The 18,887-nt window shown below is 48.5% G+C and overlaps 1 protein-coding gene across 1 annotated transcript in view; it reads left to right on the plus strand.

Moving 5' to 3' along the window:
• Positions 1-17,946, plus strand: part of LOC103188456 (protein CASP) — a 174,105-nt gene extending 156,159 nt beyond the window's left edge. Inside the window, exons 15-23 of the mRNA XM_042338434.1 lie at positions 12,756-12,892; positions 13,423-13,486; positions 13,567-13,676; positions 14,393-14,509; positions 14,948-15,031; positions 15,524-15,580; positions 15,986-16,066; positions 16,783-16,847; positions 17,122-17,946. Coding sequence (XP_042194368.1) covers positions 12,756-12,892; positions 13,423-13,486; positions 13,567-13,676; positions 14,393-14,509; positions 14,948-15,031; positions 15,524-15,580; positions 15,986-16,066; positions 16,783-16,847; positions 17,122-17,182 — 776 coding nt within the window. The 3' untranslated portion in view covers positions 17,183-17,946. The remainder of the gene's footprint in view (positions 1-12,755; positions 12,893-13,422; positions 13,487-13,566; positions 13,677-14,392; positions 14,510-14,947; positions 15,032-15,523; positions 15,581-15,985; positions 16,067-16,782; positions 16,848-17,121) is intronic.
• Positions 17,947-18,887: the final 941 nt, after the last annotated feature.

Below are 18,887 nucleotides of genomic sequence, written 5' to 3' on the forward strand. Positions count from 1 at the left end.
TGTTGCTTTGCTGCTGATGGGGATAAATTAACTGAACAGCGTGCGTGTTACTGTGTGACATGCGTGTGTGACATGTAGTCGATGTAGAAACCACACTAGCCAAGCTTGGGTAGCCATGGTCTGGACAGCTGTTGTGTTACGAGGTTTGATTTGGGGCTGAATAGCCTCTCTGTTTCAGTGCTGCCTTGGTATCTGCAGCGATGCGTTTGTAGGCAGCCTGAGTTTGGTGTTACCAGCAGGTAGAGCAGGAAAAGCTGGGTAAAGATATCATGGGTGTCAGGGAGGCTTTCAGTCTTTACAAATTATTGAAAGCGTTACTGAAAGCAGTCAATTGTACATCTCACTGAGTTTAATCATTTAGATCAGGGCCTTAGGAACTGTGCAAATCCTAAAAGCAAATGCTTCTTTCCCCCCCGCTCTTCACCCCCCACCCCTTTCCAATATTCAGAACCTGCACTTAATGCTGCGAGCGAGCGAAAATGATTCCAAAATACTTTTGAATTAAGTACTTCAGTAGAGAAATCTTAAGAGTTGTATAGTTTTTTTTCCCGTGTAAATAATTCTTGAAGCTGACTTTCTGAGAACAATTTTAGAGTTTACGTGAGTTCTGTGTTGAGAACACTGGCAATTTATTCATTTTGTAACGTCACTTGACCTGACTGGCAAACCTAGGATTTTCTACTAGAAGCTGCCCCTATTGTCACATTCAGTATTACTCACCTCCAGGCAAACATTACCCTGGGACAGACAGACAGACACAGTTCCCTGTGACCTGTTTGTTACTTGTATTTAGTGTAAGAAGATGCTGCATTATTGGTTTTTAGCTTGCTAGGACGTGGCAATGGCGTTAGATGTTTCGGTTCACATTGATGGTTGACAGAGAGGGCGAGATTCCGTCCACTCTCTGCTTTCACACAGCTGAACTGCCATGTTTCCACCCTTTCACTTCCCTCCCCCATCCCACACAGCCGGCGTCGCAGGTCAACCAACCAACACATTTTGTAGCATCAATATGTATTCTGTCTTTTGCACTGTAACTTTCCCACTGAGAAAATTATCACCTGCAGAACGAAGGTGTTTCTGGTGTCCGAGCCTCAGCTCTGCTTACTGGGGTTGCAGACCAACACCTTTTTCAGTTTCTTTTTTTTTTAAAAAAAGTGTATAACATTCAAAAATGACTCATTAAAACAAAAATCACTATCGGCAATGAAATGAAAGAAAGCATTAAATCCATCCCCTGCTGGCAACATCACTGAAGAAAGATGTTCTCTTAAATCTTCACGGTTGTATTTCCCCTCTTTCCCCCCTCCCCCCATCTCTCTTCTCCCCCACACCCCCCCACACACTCAGTACAGTGAGGACCGAACCAATTCCAGGAAAAGGCAGTTTAGTGCCTGGTGTCTCAGCTTCCTCAAACATGGTGGAATCTTTCTCATGCCAGTGAGCTACAGCCTGGGTGCTGGGCTTTGATGGTTGTACCAATGTGAGTACTTTGTATACCATTCTCACTCTCTTCCTGACATCCAACGCCTTCATGTCTCCCGTCCATTTGGGGCAGGCTGTGTAGAGGAGAGCAATACCCACTGATTTCCCAGGTCAACAATACATGTCCCACTACCAACCTTCCTCAATTATCAGGGAAATGTGTAACGCCCTCTCCGGGTCTCCCTCCTTCATCGTTCCTTCCCTCAGAATGTACTGAACCCCTCCCCGCCTCCACCCCCGCAAACGTCTTCTGAGATTACTGCCTGCACTATCCAACCACCTTAAAGTCAGTGAATAAAACCTGTATCTGTGTGCCCTATTCACCAGCAATTTAATAATAATGAGTTAGAAATGTGGTGGGGTGAGAGGAACGGTCAGTGTTTCCTGGCTGTGTAGGGCTGCGTCACTACCAGTGGAGGTGCCAAGCTCAGACATATCCTGAGATGCTCACGATTGCTTTCACTCAATTGGCTGGTAGACATCAGCCCAAAAAAATACATTCCCCAAAGCACTTATAGCATATTTTACTACAAATATATTTTTAAAACCTGTTGTGATACAGCCACATAAGCACAAGATTTGTAAAATCAGAAAGGAGTAGAGGGAAAATACGTTCGGTCCAGAGCCTTAGAAATATTTTTCTATAATGCTCCCAATAACTGGTAGTTTTGCCACAGTCTTTCAGTGGTGAATATTTGCTGTCATAAAGCACTATGAATACTAATAATAAATTGACATTCCAATTGTAAGTTTTATATAAGTTTCTAAACTCTCGAGAACAACTAATGATGGTGTTGGAATGTGTTGCTATTAGGAGCACAGCAGCGTCCTGCTCCATGTACAGCACTGACCCTGACGAGCACAGTACCACAGTGCATACCCACTCAACCAGCTCCTTGGTTCCCCGCGCAATTCAATATGTAAATAAATCTCAGTTGAGCGCGAGTTCTGGAAATTGGCTGCTTTTCATTGCCAAACGTTTTTCTATTAACGAGCTCGTGTGTGCGAGTGTGAGGGGACACGGCTGCCATTCGGAATGGCTTTGGGGTGTTTGTAGGAAAATACCCAGAAGGATCATTTTGTGTGGAATTTCTACATTTGTAAGTTGCATGTCGTGTTTTTTGTTGTTGTTGTTGTGTTGATTCATTGCACAGAGTTTTTGAGCTGCTACAATTGATCCCTTAACAAAGTGTTGTCGAAGCAGCAATATGACCGCCCCTGCTTATTCTGGTCAGCTGCTCTGCCTGGGCACGGTTGGGAAAAGATTGGCAGAGATCCTGAGAAAGTCCCTCGCTGTGTTTTGAGCAGCATCCCTCGTTTTGAATCGTTTTGAGATTATTCACTGCGGACAGCTCTGAAAGCCTTTCCCACCATCCACGCATGGGATTGAGCAGCGGATGTCTTTCGAGGAGTTTATTTAGTGCACGGCCAAGTGTTTGCAGTCTGAGCTCACACAGTTATGCGGATTGGGTGAATGTGCCTTTTCGTGTAACCTGGCTGCTGGCTGGCTTCACATCTTTAGGAATAAGTTAATTTGTGAAGCAAAGAGAGAGAGAGAGACTGTGTGTGGTTGCCTGCTGTCTCTGAGAGGCCCAGGAAATGTACAGACTGCAGGAGACACCCTCTCCCCAAATGGCCACAGCGTGTTTTGAAATACCTGACCAGCTGACTGGTTTGGACACATGTTCCCATCGTTCTCTTCAATGGCAGATCTCTAAATCTTAGCCGACAAGCGATCTCAGGACTGCAATGCCCTGTTTGCAGTCAGACATTGTCGATGTCCCCAGCCTGGCTTTCTGCTGCAGTTACAGTTACAAAAATAATGTTATTTCACATCAGCCTCATTCGTGCTTAGTATTTCTATTGCTGCTTATTTTGGTTCTTTCAGTTTTTTTTGTTTTTTTAGGATATACGATAGTAATAATCCTTGAATTTGATCCTTTTAAGTAGCAAGCCTTAACCCAACCCCCCCTCCCACACACACCCATTCCCCATCCCTACCCCCCTCCCCTGTTACGCTGCTTGTAGCCCTTAAGGGAGTGTGGAAATGGATTGGTTGAGGTATCTAGGTTTAGGAAAGTGTCTGCATGTTCTCTGTACAGAATACCCCAACTTCTCAAATTCTCCACTGAAGTTCCCAGACCAGTCAAGTGCTACTCAAACCTGCAGGCTCCCCCCTCCCCACCACCACCCGGCTGACCTTTTAGGTTTTAAATGCTAACAGCAACTCACTCGGGAAAGAGCAAGGGATTAGGATGCAGAGAGATATCCAGTGAGGGAACTAGCACCAGCACAGGATTGATGGGCCAAATGGCCTTCTTCACACGAGAAATGTGCTCAGGAGAGAGTAAAGGAACGTCTCGCTCTCTGGGCTGGCTGTCAAGCTGACATTGAGGAGATGTCAGGTTAACTCGTTCTCTGTTGCTTCTCGGCTGCTCAGCATTTTGTTAACAATTGCAAACTAAGTATACACGACTTGTCCTGACGTCTTGCTGGTGCAGGATCTTCAATATGTTTGTTACAATAGTACGGCACTATTTGTTGTTGGGTTAAACTATGTTGTCAGCAGTTATTGGCTGTGACTGGCATCACTAAAATCTGCTGATTGTGTGCTTTTCCTGGCCTGGCGTGAGAGCACTCTTCATACAACCTCAAACCGATGCTCACTTGAAGCGAAACACAGATAGCTGTAACTCGTGCATGCAGCTGACTGTCACACAGGCTCTGCCTTTCTGCCCACCTCCCACTGAGCTGTCGTGGCAGGAGCTTGGCCATTTGCATTGCTCAGAGCGCTGTGCTAACACAGGCTGACAACCTGCTCCACATTCCAGCATTTTTCTGGAACTCATTTTCTTGATATTTAGCACTTTGCTGTTCTTTCCATCCTCCTTCAACAGTGCGGAAAAAACAAGTGGGGAGTGAAGTCAGGCACAAACTTGTTAATTGTAAGGATTTTCCTATCATCTAGGAAATGGCAGCATTTTCCACTGGCCAACACACGCAGCCAGTGGAGTCAGTTCTGAGCAGCTTAATGTCTTGAGTCGTGGATAGCTGTGCTGCGAGTGGCTTGACTCAGTCATAACTTGGGAGTCAAGTGGAAAGTGGTGTGTGGGGCCAACGTTTACAAGAGTAACTTTGGTCGAAGCTTATTTGTGTAAGTGCTGGTGATAACATAGCCTCACTGCATAGTCACTGGGATCAGGATCAGCTGAGCCTGTTCCTCACATCACTAGATTATGGCAGATTTTAAGTCCCATTTCACTGCTGTTTCTCCCACTTCCCACAGTACCCTTGCTTCCCAAGCAATCCACCCAGATTGTGCTTTGCCTCCGTGTGCTATCTGGGAAGCCGTGTGCTATCTGGGAAGCACGCAGGGTCTCCTGTACAGCACAACGTGTAGTTAGTGTGAGTTCAGCGGGCAGGCAGACCTGGGTTCAGGCTGAGGCTTGTCCCTTTGGAACGTCGCTGCAAGCTGGGACCAAGCTGCCTGACTCTGGGAGGCAAAGTCCTCTCTTGCAATCGGGAGGAATATTGACGTAGACACTGAGTAGAAAATCCTTGCAAGTCTGAAGTTCTTGCTCATCTCAGAGACCAGAGAGGCCTGCACTCTCAAGTAACCTGTTGTGTGGAGAAGGGACACCCAGACCCCATCTAGCCCCATTGTAATGTCTTGGCCGACCAGTCTCCTCCCTGAGAGTACAGTTAGCTGTGCACAGCCCTAGTTAGACAGAACTGACATCAACTATTATTGTTCAGTTACAACACAATAATGTATATTTTTCCAGTAACTGGTGACCTCGAGCCGGGGCCCTGGACAGTTCCGTAACTTCAAATTATAACTTCTTTCCCGCTCCCAATTGCAAGCTCACATTTGAGACTGAATTTCCTCTGTGCCTCCTGCGTTTTCTCAAGGTGACTGTCTGTCCCTCGGTGCGCTGGTAATTACTGTGTGGCTGGGAGCCGGGCTGGCCCCTCACTAAGCGAGAGCAGGTATAATGTTAGTTTCAGCCTCCTAGAGCCCAGTGCAACTCAGATGTTCATTAATCACCAGAAAGACTGAGGTTTTTAATTTACAAAGCATTTCTTTCTTATGTGTGATGGGGGGGGGGTGGGCGGAGGGAGGAGAGTTTCATAATTCCTCATCTGTGCAATAATGGCGGGCCGTTTGTGAGCGCAGCGTCAATACTACTGCCCCAGAGACTACTGCAGCACGAGTTATACCTAATCGAGGAACTTTTATAATAGGCTCTTCTCCCCCCACCCATCTTGCCCTGTCCTGCCCTGCCCGCGCCGTTGTGTTGTGGTGTCTTAACAATCAGTTTAGCAGTATTTTATTTTTTACCTATTACGCACTAAAAAGTCTTAGACATTGTTTAGGGTTTGCTCCTCACAGGCAGTCGCAAAAAAATCACGGATAATAAACCCAATTTGACCAAAAAAAGTGTCATTTTTGTACACATGGCTTTACGCTGCCCATTTTTTTCACTGTGATACACGTTTTTTTTGTAACTGTTTTTTCTTAGTATTTGTTAGAAACTGGTCAGAACCTTTTCTGTACGGCTGGCAGGGGTGGGATGGGATGGGCTGCGTCTGTCGGCAGCTCGGCGTTGTGTTCGGTCTATGGTGATTAGCCATACAGCGTACTCTGTTCTCAGCACTGTAAACAGTCCCTATATGATATGGAGAAAGCAATATCACTGTATGAATCTCACATGATGTATTATTCACTAGCACCCTAGGTGTGATAATTGAAGTAAATATCTTTTATACAAACACAGCACCTGCGTGCATTGTCTTTATTTATCCCTAAGCCCTTAAAACCCCGGTTTACCCAGGTGCTGGTGCAGATTGCTAAACCTTGGCGTGCTCTATGTGCTATTAGAAGGAATAAGTGGTTTATTTTGGCTCAGTCTCGACCTCCTTCCTGTTGTAGGCCAAGCAGCGTCCACTCTCTCCTGCGTAAAGCTGTGACTATGGACTCTGTGGTTAGCCCGGGCTCATCGCGATTCAGTTCTGACCTGAACCCATGTTCATTCCCAGCATTTATAGCCTCTGCCTTTTCACCGCTTTGTTTCACATTTGTGTCTTTACTGGTCAGGTGCAGGTTCATTTCTCTCCCACTTGGTGATGTGTTCATAGCCACCGGCTTCTGTCCCCACAGCACAGCCATGGGTAAGTAACTGTGCAGTTTGTACTTTATTTCTTACTTAACGTCAGAAAATGCTGCCAGTGTGGCTATAAATCGATGGGAGTCCTGTAGCTCAGTCGTTAGAGCACTCGCCTTGCAAGCGAGAGTACTGGGTTTGATTGCCGGCAGGGTGAAACCTTGGGCGAGTTTCCTTACTCCACACACCTGATAATAATCCCTCAAGAAAGAAAAACAATAATAAATTGGTAATTTCAATCCACGACTGTTTGTGGGACGCTGCTGTGCGCAATTGGCTGCTGCATTTCGCCCACAAATATACAGTCAATTCACTTTTAAGACCCAGCGCCGTGGGACTTCCTCCCGACGTGACAGGCACTGTAAAAATGTAATCTTGTTGTATTCTGTGAAGCGCTTTGAGACATCTAGAGGACGTGAAAAGTGCTATATCAAATGCAAGTATTATTATATCAGTTACGTATTGAATGTGGGCAGAAGGATCATTGGCACTGAGCAACTGGGCTTGGATTTTATTCACTGAATCTCCAAATGTCATTTCTATATTTATAATAATTCTTGCACTCGATGGAGATGTCTTATCACGTGGCCCAGAAATCTCCCCAGATGCTTGACAGGATTCTCTTTAAAGCGTAGTGACTGCGTGTTTTGCTGGGCAAAAGCAGTGGCCCATCTGCTGTCAGCCTTGAGGTGAATGAACAATTTTATTGGAAAGACTGTGGCCAGAATCTCGGGAGAAACACCACATGTAATCACAAAATCCTCTTGTATCCTTGCTATTCCACTGTAACACTTGATGCTGTATATGTCACCCTTGCTGGTGCCTGAAGGTGTAGCCTATAGCTGGAATTTCACAGCCGTAATATGTTTGAATTGCATTCCTCAGCATTAATCCTTTAGTCCCAAACATCTTTGCGCTGAGTAAAGCCAGAGCAGATTTCTGCTTCCTGTGGCGTTTATGTGTTTGCATGTCCTGTGTAGCGTGCTGTTTGACTGAGGGCTTTCTCTAATGATTCTCAGTATGAGTTGTGTGTGTGAGGAGGTGGTGGGTTTAGGGGATGCACTGACCTTTCGATTGGCATTTCTAGCATTCTTTTATATATAGAGGAAGGAGTGGATCCTAGCATCCTGAATGTCGGCCACACACAAATGAGATTCATCCCAGCCGTGTCCCCAACGCTTTCATTTCTTTCTAGACGTGACATTTAGTCACTCCACAGCTCTGACCCTGTGTTCGCGGTGTCTGGCTGAGCTAAACCCCTCAGGGCTTGACGCTCATGCCCCGCAGAATGTGTTCAGAGATGTGGTCTACCTCCGTCCTTTGTAGCTTGTTACTTTGTGTATCAATCAAGACTTGCCCCAGCCCTGTCTGCACAGCTCAGCCCAGCTTAGGCCAGCCCAGCTCCCCCCCAGCCTAACTCAGCCCTGCCCAGCTCAGCCCTGCCCAGCTCAGTCCAGGCCAGACCAGCTCAGCCCTGCCCAGCTCAGTCCAGGCCAGACCAGCTCAGCCCTGCCCAGCTCAGCCCTGCCCAGCTCAGCCCTGCCCAGCTCAGTCCAGGCCAGACCAGCTCAGCCCTGCCAGAGTCTGACTGAATTCCACCCACTTCAATCTTCATTTTGAACCTTTCAGAACTCAGTAGATTTCGCCTTATTTTAACGTTATATCATTCTGTGTTGTCACAATAAATAATAATAATAAGGAGATGCTGTTTCAAATGCAAGACTTATCACCTCGTTGAGACACCAGAGTGTTACAGGATTTTACTGCGAAGTGTAGCGACTGTATTTCTCAGCTAAACAGTGTGATCTCCCTGACACACGGACGGCTCCGGTTGTTTTGTTATCTCAACAACAACTTGTATTTATTTATACAGCGTCTGTCACGTCAGGCGGCATCTCGGAGCGCTTAACTTGAATCTCAGTAACTTGAACAAAGGGTTAATTAACGTAACGGGCTGAATTAACCTTGGTGTGTATTGTGCATCCTGTGTTGGTTCAGCAACCCTCATTCCAGTATAAAACAGCTGGAATCTTTGTTCTACAGAACGGGGGCTCAACGCTGGTTCTTATATTGTGGTGATGTACAGGCTACTGAGAGCTGCCCACACAGTGAAGCACTTGTGACCTGCTATAGAAAGCAGCGTTAAATCAACCATTAATTCAATAAACACGCATCCCTTCTCGTACGGCTGTGTAATGGATGTCACACAGGGGACTGCATGGCTCTGCTAACATTCTCCCTCTAATTAGCAGCAGCGCACGAGATGTTCCCACCAGCACTTAGACAGCTGCCTTCCAATGATGGGCCATTAGTGGCTCAGGATCGCTGTTCCTTTCAATGGAGCCGTAATGAGAATCAGATAGTCATTTTATTGCTTGGATCGGCTTGTTACCTTATCATTTGTCAGGGTCACCATCCCCTCGGCTACCTGTCCCAGCCGCACGGTGAGTGCTTTGCTGGGGCGATGTCTGGTGAAACGCTGAGCTGCAGGTGGGCTGGGCGGTTGGGAAATTGCCGTGTTGTTAATGCTTGAGGTTAGCTGCTGAGTAACAATAAAATAATAATAATAATCCTTGCATTTGATATAGTGCCTTACCATGTCTTCGAGGTGTCTCAAAAATAAATTGACTGCATATTTTGTGGGTGAAACGCTGCAGCCAATTGTGCACAGCCGTGTCCCACAAACAGTGAGTGACCAAATTATTATTATTTATTTTGAAGGGATTATTATCCCCGGAAAAGCGATCCGCCAATCGTCTTAACAACCGGGTTCCTACTTACTGCCAGGTAATTGAGGTGTGTGGAGTAAGGAAACTTGCCCAACATTTCGCCCTGCCGGCCAGGAATCGAACCCAGGTCCTCTCGCTTGCAAGGCAAGTGCTCTAACCACTGAGCGACGCTGCACTGCGACAGGCACTGTGACAATGCATCAAAAGTTCTTGCTCGCAGGTCTGTATGAGATGTTCAAACTGCAATGCCATGTAGACGTTTACACACGTCAGTTCAGTCTTTCACCAGCGTGATGAGACATCTTCCTACCAATGTGGTCTTTGAAAACAAAACGTATTTAATAATTAAAATCTCTGTGAGTAAGGACTTCTGATTCACCGTGTTTAATGCTCTTTATTCCTTCCTGTGTCGGGGTTGTTATAGAGAGGGACAATTCTTGTAGAATGGAAACACAAGACAAGTACAGTCCACAGCCTCTTTAAGGGAAACAATAGATGTAACTAAATCCACCAGCTGTTTCCTGACCGAGAGACTGCAGATGTTTCAGAGCGGATTGATGCAGCTTGGTGTGGTCCCAGGGCGCCCATATCATCACCACTTGTGGGAGGGAGCGGAGATATCTGATACCGTGGGACCGTCCCACTGTTTCTCTGACTACTTTAGCTGCTGCCCAGTGTTTCAACATGTCCTCCTCCTCTCCGCACAATTGAGTTCTGATTAAGCGCTTGTCTTGCTCTGATGAAATCGATAGTCTCATCTTCGAAGCCAAAGCTCCTGCCCCGGTCGGTGGGCTGCCAGGCTTTCCCTGCCCAAGGAGGAGGCGCTAGACTATGTGCCCTGAGTGTGTGTCAGCACGTGGAAATGTCGCACACTGAAACACTCTTCATCTTACCATGTCAGTAGCACCAGCTCCCATCTCGGCTGTGTCCACCCGTTGTTCGTATGTGTGTGAAAGCAGAGTTACGCTGCTCTGAGTCACAACCAGGTCCTGCTGAGAGCAGAGCGATCAATGTCGGATAAGTACTGTGAGTTCTGAGGCTCTCGTGACATTATACTCCACTGACTTGTTCGCTTCTCTCCTCCCTCCACTCCCCCTCGTCGCTATTGAGACTGTACTTGGAAGCCGTGGTTTTGTACATTGAACACCCACAGTGCTAACAGCTGGCTGGCTCCGAGTGCAGATTGCTTTCCCATTCCTGCCATAACCACACAGATAATCTCACACACTTGCCTGGGTTCAGCCAGCAATCATTGACAGTGTGAGTGGGATATTACAGCAATATTGCTAAAGGATAATGAAATCTTGTGGTATTTAGGGCTGCCTGCTAATGAAATCCAGCATAAGAGAAAATTACAGCCCACCTCCTAATGACAGGAAGCGTTGTGTTGTTTTTTTTGAGCTGAGAGAATCAGCCATTTGTGCTGGTATAATTTTCATTAAGGTAAATTGCGGGGAATCCTCAAAGGCTGGGAAACATTAATGAGTGCAGGATAATTAAATCCAGTGATCAAGTATTGCAGCAGATGCCATGTGAGCAGTAATGCATCCGAGGCTCCCAGGGATGCACGCGTGAGTCTTAGGTGTTACATGTTACTGCGTGTGCCCGGCATGTGTGGTGCACACGGCCACAATGCAAACTCCAACATGCGTGCTGGAAACAATACATTAGTCACTCGGTTGGGTCTGCACCAAACCTGTTATCGCTGAGTCTCTCTAACCCTGATCAGCTTCACTTTAGTGCCTTCATGTCTCTTAGGTGTGAGCTGGTTAGACTATGGTAAACAATAGTTACCCCAACACAAGCCTTGTGTCCCCCGCAAGACTTGTCTCTTCCCAAACCGGGCTTAATACTTTCAGGAATTAGGTAAGCAGGATTCATCCCTCCAGGGAGAAGGAGTGAGAGCGTATTCCATTCCAACAATCTATCTCTGGGATTTCCATGTGTAGATGAGATGCTGGAAACCTCAGTTTGGTTTGGAGACTCTTAAGCGACAGTGATGGGTTTCTGTGTGGGTCAGACACTAGAAATAGGTGTGAGCTGCCTTTGTTGTTGCAATCAATGTAAAAAGGCATCTCATCCTCATGTCTCATGTCTGAGGGGAAGAGGTTTCTGTTAAAGGTTCGCAATTTACTAAAGGCCTTGAATTAAAATGCTGTTGATGACAATCTGATGGAAAGCTGCCTGATCCTGTTAACAGAATATAACGTGCGTCTCTTGTCTTTCAGGATTTTAGTAGTTTTTTATCGTGGACGTTGGGGGAAGCAGCTGTGGCTGTGTTGGTGATTAAATCTCAGCCGGTGTGATTTTTTTTGAACTGGAGAAAGATATTCGAAATTGTAGATTTTTTTTAAAAAAAGGAACAAAACAATGGTGGAAAATCCATTGAGTGTCAGGGTACCTGTAAGTCTGATTACCCAGTCTGTACAACTAGGTTTGAGATAAGTATCCTCATTGGATTTTAATAACCAGCTGTAGATTGTATGTGACGATATTGAGTCGGGCACGAAGGTAATTCTTGCAGGTGAATGACAAAGTGACTGTATCCCTTTTTTTTGGTGTTGATTAGAAATAAAATTGATATTTTGGTATAACTCGAAAACTTCATCGTTTTGATGAGCCCTTTCCTGGGCCGTTCGTCTTCACTCCTCAAACTTGTCTCAACAAACGGCAAACAATCAGCGGAGCCTGGTATTCTGTGAAGTGTTCACCGTTGCTCATATACTCGGCCGAGGCAGGAAACAATATTTTTGGGGGCCAATTTGTTTTGTTTTTTTAGCTGATTTTCCCATTAACGAGGGTTGCGATTCGATTCCCTGCCCGTGCTCTCAGCAGTGACCCGCCATGTCTCTCAGTGAGTTTGTTTTATTTATCAAAAACCAGCCACAAACAGCAGCAATCTCAGACTCTCTGCACAATACCACCGAGATTCCTTGGCCCTCTAAATGGGAATGCTTTGCTCTGAAATCCGCAGAATTCGATCCCTGGCAGATGTCTTGAGGAGAGAACTTGCTGGGATTCCGTTTATTTACATTTTAAAGTGAAACCGAGAGCGAATTTGCGGCAAGGCGGTTAACTCTTTGAGTGCTGGGTAGTGAAAACCAGCTGTGAATTGCTGGAGTGAGGAGGGAGAGTGGGTGTTGCGAGTGGCATACCCTCGCTGAGTGTCTGGTGGTGGGGGGCGGGTGGTTGGGGGAAGCATTGGTGCAGTACCTGCTTCAGGTCAACATTGAAATTGTTCTCAAAAACACTCCTCCACTACGTAAGGTCTGTTTGCTCATCACTAAAAGGGGATACAGTGGCTTTAGTGTTTGATGGTGAGATGATGAGCAGTTACCGTTGCTGACTGTTGTGTGTTCTTGGCTTGTCCTGGCAGCTCGCTGGGCGGAGATGCAGATCCAGTTCGCGGAGGCCGTCGGGACCAACATGGAGCAGAAGACGCTGATCAGCCGACTGGAGCAGGACCTCAGCACCATCCAAGCCATGGCTTCCCTCCAGCGCCCCGACGCTGAGGTATTAAAAATCCCACGTGCCCGGGTTGAGGCTGGGTGCGGAGCTACCCTTCATCTTGGTGACTTAGTGATCACAGCCTGGCTCTGTCGCTCCCCCTCTCCCCTCCTCAGAAGTTTTGAGCCCCATTTCGGGAACTGTAGATCATCAGCCAACCTGACACTACAGCTGTGTGCACCGGGGGGGGGGGGGGAGTTATTCAAAGGCGACACTTTAGGAATAAGATGTTTACCTGGGGTCCCCTCTACACCTGTTCAGGGGAAAGTAAAATATCCCGTGGCACGACTCGGGTAAAAAGAAGGGAGTTTCTCTCCTGCTGTCCGGGCCCACAATGCCAATTCCCTTCCCGATGTTACCTTAGACTGTGCAATCTGTGTGTGTTTATGTGTATGTGTGTGTGTATCCATCCTCATGCTGTCTCAGCACAGAGTGGTCTGTGTGATGTTCTCTCTGAGTTGTTTGTGTTTACCCTGAGCTGATCACTAATTCTGATGCCCCCCCCCCCCCCCCCCCCCTCTCTTTCCCATGGTTAGGGATCTGACCTCAGTTCCCTGGACAAGATTCCCGAGCCGGTCAAGGAAGCTACAGCACTGTTTGGTAAGGAGATCACAGCCGAGCATTTCAGCCTTTAAACCGGAGTTACAGATGTGATCCCTAACCTCACTCCTGCTTTACAGCTTCCTTCCCAGGCGGCACGGAGCTGGCCCACGGGCAGGTCGACTCTCTTCTGTCCATCATCTCCAGTCAGCGGGAACGCTTTCGGGCCAGGAACCAGGAGCTGGAGGCTGTACGTGCTCTGCTTTCTTCCTCTCAACCTCGGGTGAAACCTGCAGAGGGCGTCCTGTCCACCGACTGCGGAGAGATCGGCCTCGCGCTTTGTCACTAAATGTTCATTCCACGTTGAGACTCTAGATACTCCAGTTTGTGTGTCAGCCTGTGTCCCAGGGAAAGCTCTCGCGTCTCTGAGCCAGGCAAGCGCTTGTCAAGCCCCACCCCGGGTCTTTAGATACAGTCCAGGCTGACTCTCCAGCGCAGCGCTGGGGGGAACACCACTTTGTCGGAGACGCCGTCCTTCAGATTAGACGTTAAACCCAGGCCCATTCATGCCGGTTCAGGTGGACATTAAATATCCTGCGTCTTTATTGAAAACGAGACGGTAGTTTGTCCCAGTGTCCTGGCCGACAATCCCCAAGAATAACACATCGGGATATTAACTCTCGGCTGTCACTGTGTGCAAATCGGCTGTTGGGTTCACCTAACACCACAGTCACTACACTTTACAGTAAATCCTGTGAAAACCTTTCAGGCGTCCTCCTGGCCTGAAAGGTGTAATATCCAGTGGAACTACTTTAATTTGGCAGCTCCCCCTCTCCCCACACAATAGGGCGTGGGGGGGTGGGGCTGGTGCTGTGTGAGCGGCGGGGGCTGGTGCTGGGGTGGTGGGGGTCTGGCATTGCCCGTTGTGTGTCTCTGAGCCGGTCCTTGGTCCCTGTGTGTGTGTAGGAGAGCCGCCGGGTGCAGCACACAGTGCAGGCTCTGCAGCAGGAGCTGGACAGCCTTCGGGCCGACAACGTCACCCTGTATGAGAAGATCAAGTTCCTGCAGAGTTTTGCCGGCCGGGTGAGTATAGGCGATGTTATAGCGAGTGAGACAGGCAGACACACACCAGGAACCGAGCGCTGTGTAATGCTGATGGTCTGCCAGCGGAGGGTGCCCTGCGTTGGTCCGCCTGACCACACTGAGCGCCCAGTGACTGGTCACGTCAACATGGAATCCATGAATACAATTGTGTCTGTGACCTTCCGGTAACCGAAACCATATACGTGCCGTTCCGGTAAACGTAACCGTCTGTGATGTTGCGGTGAATAGCTTCACATGAGGAATGATGGTATGTGTATGTCTGTGTGTGTGGGTGTGTGTGTGCACGTGCGTGTGTGTGGGTATGTGTCTGGTGTGTGTATGTCTGTGTTGTGTGTGGTGTGTACGTGTGTGGTGTGTGTGCGTGTGTCTGTGTGCATGTCTGTGTTGTGTGTGTTTGTCTGTCTATGTCGGCCACAGGGAGGCAGCAGCAATGCCACGGAGCAGAGATACTCATCGCAGTATGAGGAAAGGCTCGATCCCTTCACCTCCTTCAGCCGGAAGGTACAGCAACAACAACAAACTACATTTTGTAGCGCTTTTCTCGTCGGGAGGACCAGAAACGCCCTGAGCTATAGCCTTGCCCCGCGATCCGCTCCACCGGGTGGGGGGACAGGACACTGTGAATTTTGAAGCCTTTTAACATGGTTTCCCGGGTGCCTGTGCGTGGGGGTGAGGGGCGGGGGTGGGGGCAGGGTACCAGCGGTGTGAGCACGTTGCCGCTATATAATGTATCGTACTGACCGTCTCGCTCACGGGGGATCAAGGGTCTTCAGTGAGCGGCGCTGGGTGTTGTGATGGGGAGACGTGAGGGCGAGTGGGGGGGAGGGGTTCCTGGTCGCCGGGGGGAGCCCCAGTCACCAGGAGCGTCACCCGGTCGGTACCTCCGACATTTGGGCTTGGAGCGATGTTTTACTGTGAGGATGTGATCGGCCGAGGCCTGACCTGTGACCCTCTTGCCTTCTGTCCCCCCCCCCCCCCCTCCGCTGTGTGTAGGAACGTCAACGCCGATACCTGAGCCTCAGCCCCTGGGACAAGGCCACACTGAGCATGGTGAGTGCCCAGCGCCCGCCTGCGGACACAGACTAACCACACCGGGGGGCGGTGGGCAGCAGCAAAACAATACTAATAATACGCTGTTCATGTCACGTTCGTCAGGAGGACGTCTCGAAGCGCTTCAGAGTAATAATAATCTGCGGCTGTTTGTGGGACGCTGCTGTGCGCAATTGGCTGCCGCGTTTCGTCCACAAAACACTTTCGCGCCACTACACTTTACAGTATATTCTATGAAGAGCTTCGAGACATCTCAACGACATGATAAGGTGCAAAATCAAATGGAAGGGTTGTTATCATTCACAGGGTGCACCGTAAAGTGTAGTGACTGTGTGTTTTGTAGCGGCTGATTCACATTGCGATGCCGATCGGGAATCTTTGTGTAACACGTGTCAATGTTTAAAGGGTCGGATCATCCTGTCAAACAAGATGGCGCGGACCATCGCCTTCTTCTACACCGTGCTGCTGCACTGCCTGGTCTTTCTCGTAAGTGACTTTGTTTTTCTCCCCGTCTCTACCTCCTCCTTCGCCGGCCACTCGCTCCCTCCTGTTTGTTCTCAGCATTAGTTCAATTCGTGCTCTTGCCTTGGAGTCAAACCCCACCCCATTAGGAATAAGAGGGAGGGAGCGAGCTCCAGCAAGGACCCCGTGGGAGAAAGAGCAGGAAATGGGATTAGAGAGAACTCCAGTGGCCACAAGGACATATGGCATCAACCCAGTGGATCTCTCCGCCAACCACATCTGTCGTGCAGTGCAGCACTGGGGGATGCTGTTGGGGTTTGCGGGCCGTGGGCCTGAGCCTGTGTGTGTGATCCTCAGTGTGTGTGTATGTGTGGAACACCAGTGTGTGTGTGTGATCGCCAGAGTGTCTGTGTGATCGCTCGTGTGTGTGTGTGTGTGTGTGTGATCGCCAGTGTGTGTGTGTGCGCGATCGCCAGTGTGTGTGTGATCATCTGTGTGTGTGTGTGTGTGTGTGTGTGTGTGATCGCCTGTGTATGTGTGTGTGTGTGTGTGTGATCGCCTGTGTGTGTGTGCGCGAGTGTGTGTGTGCGCGTGATCATCTGTGTGTGTGTGTGTGTGTGTGTGTGTGATCACCTGTGTATGTGTGTGTGTGATCGCCTGTGTATGTGTGTGTGTGTGTGTGTGTGATCGCCTGTGTGAGATCCCACCATGGCCTGAGCCTGTATATGTGTGATCGGCAGGTGCTGTACCGGGTGGCGTGGAGCGAGAGCGTGGGCCGTGACTGCACTGCTTACTGCGCCAAAAAGTGAGTATGAAACGTCCCGTCCCCATTCACTTCTCTCCCAACAGCCGCGCAATTTAACGTTGAACTTGTTTTAACTCAGTGTTTGTGGTTGAACAGTGCCCCCGCAACCCCCCCCCATGAAGTTCCCAGACCGAGGAGGGAGGGGAGAGGGCGGGGAAGCGAAGGGGACCCTGTTTTGGTGGGCATCGCTCTCCCTGTACCACACGTTTCCCTGTTCGTTTTCCGCAGTGCAGTGTCTGTCTAGTGATTGGCGACTCTCTCTCTCTCTCCTCAGGTACGCCGATCACTTGCACGAGTTTCATGAGGATGGCGGCGCGAAGGACATGTGGCAGTAAAGCCAAACCGGGGGGTGTGTGGGGGGAGCCGGGCAGCGAGAGGTCCTGGGACACTAGCGCCCCCACCTCCCCCGCATTACCCCGGGACACCAGCTCCCCCGCCCACCAGTCAGTGCAGGCATCGCTTCACTGAATCTTCACTGAAAATTTCCTTTGTTCCTTTGCTTTGCTGTGTTTGTTAGGCTGTCTGGTTGCACTATGACCAGTTTCATTTAGACAATGTTTAGCCTCTTCATATCTGTTTAGTTGCTGCCGGCACCTCGTGCATCTCTGGGTTTGGTGTCAGCTCTCAGGAGCTCCTGTAACTCCGGCATTGATTACTATCCACCGTTACTGGGTACAGACGAGATCAGGCTCTTAGCAGTGAAAATACTAAATATTGTGTAATAGCAGCACTCCTGCCTCACTTTCCTTCCCAAAAGGTAAATTATTTTTGGTGTCTTTGATTTAACAAATAAAGTTACCCAATCATTAATCAACTACTCAATCGGGTGATCAATGAGAAGGGATGACAGTTTGGTGATGTTAATCTCTGGGTGGCATCAAATGGCAACGTCTGGAAGCCAAAAAGTGCGATTGATTGCCCGGAAAATATGGTAACTGGGGACAAAATGAAAATAGAGTTTGTGTTTATGCATTAAATAACCTTTAAAACGTGACGTTTGCATGTCTCGATCTGACCGCAGGCTGCACACACTCACTCTGGGACCAGCCAAAGGTGAAGGAAAAAAATGTTTTGCTTCAAATAAATAGTCTGGCATCAATACTGGCATCTGTCTGGCTCCCTTATTTCATTTCATCCCAGTCTCCACCACAATGATCACCCACACTCCCAGCTCCCCGCTGCATCCAGTGGCGTCTGCTTCCCCCTCCTCCCTGCGGAGTGCTTTGTCTCTGACAGACATTTAGAGAATGATGTTGTGAGGAATGGGGTTAGAGTAGAGAGCTCCAGTGGGGGAGCGAGCCCCAGCACAGACACGATGGGCCAAATACCCTCCACTGTGCTGTAAATTTTCCCAGTTAAACATTCGCTTGGCGCTGGGTTGCCAACATTCTTGCATCTCTCTCTCTCTCTCTCTCTCTCTCTCCCTGCTCGAGTCGGGGAGTGGGGGGGGGTCTTTATTATCTGCACCAAGAATCAGCAGCTAATAATCACAGATGAGTTTGGAAACTCGTTGGGATTTCTGTTGCACTTTGATTCCCCTCTGACAGCGCTGGTGCTGTGCCTGGAGACCAGTTAATTACTCGCTTCTCTCGCAATTCTATTTCTGGCTCCAGGAAACTTTGCAGTAAAATGCGAAATTAAGGGAGTTTGCCTCTCTGCCTGATTAATCCCAGAGCTCGTTCACTCGCGCTTTCATGTGGAGCGGATCAATTGCTTGTCCGGTCGGGAAAGTAGTAAAAAAATCTTTCTCAAAAGGCAAAATACTGCAGATGCTGGAAATCTGAGATAAAAACGGAAGTGGCTGGGAACGCTCAGCAGGTCAGGCAGCGTCTATGGAGAGAGGAAAGGGAGTTAACGTTTCAGGCCGGAAGGTCATCGACCTGAAATGTTAACTTACTTTCCTCTCTCTTTCGACGCTGCCTGAGTGTTCCCAGCGACCTCTGCTTTTATAAAAAAATCTTTCTCCCCAGTCTCAGCCTTGAGACTGTTAGAAACGTAACATCACCCAGAATTGTAGGAAAATTCTTAAAATCCAGTCTT

Source organism: Callorhinchus milii, unplaced genomic scaffold (genome assembly GCF_018977255.1).
Source record: "Callorhinchus milii isolate IMCB2004 unplaced genomic scaffold, IMCB_Cmil_1.0 Scaffold10, whole genome shotgun sequence".
NCBI classification, from domain to species: Eukaryota; Metazoa; Chordata; class Chondrichthyes; order Chimaeriformes; family Callorhinchidae; genus Callorhinchus; species Callorhinchus milii.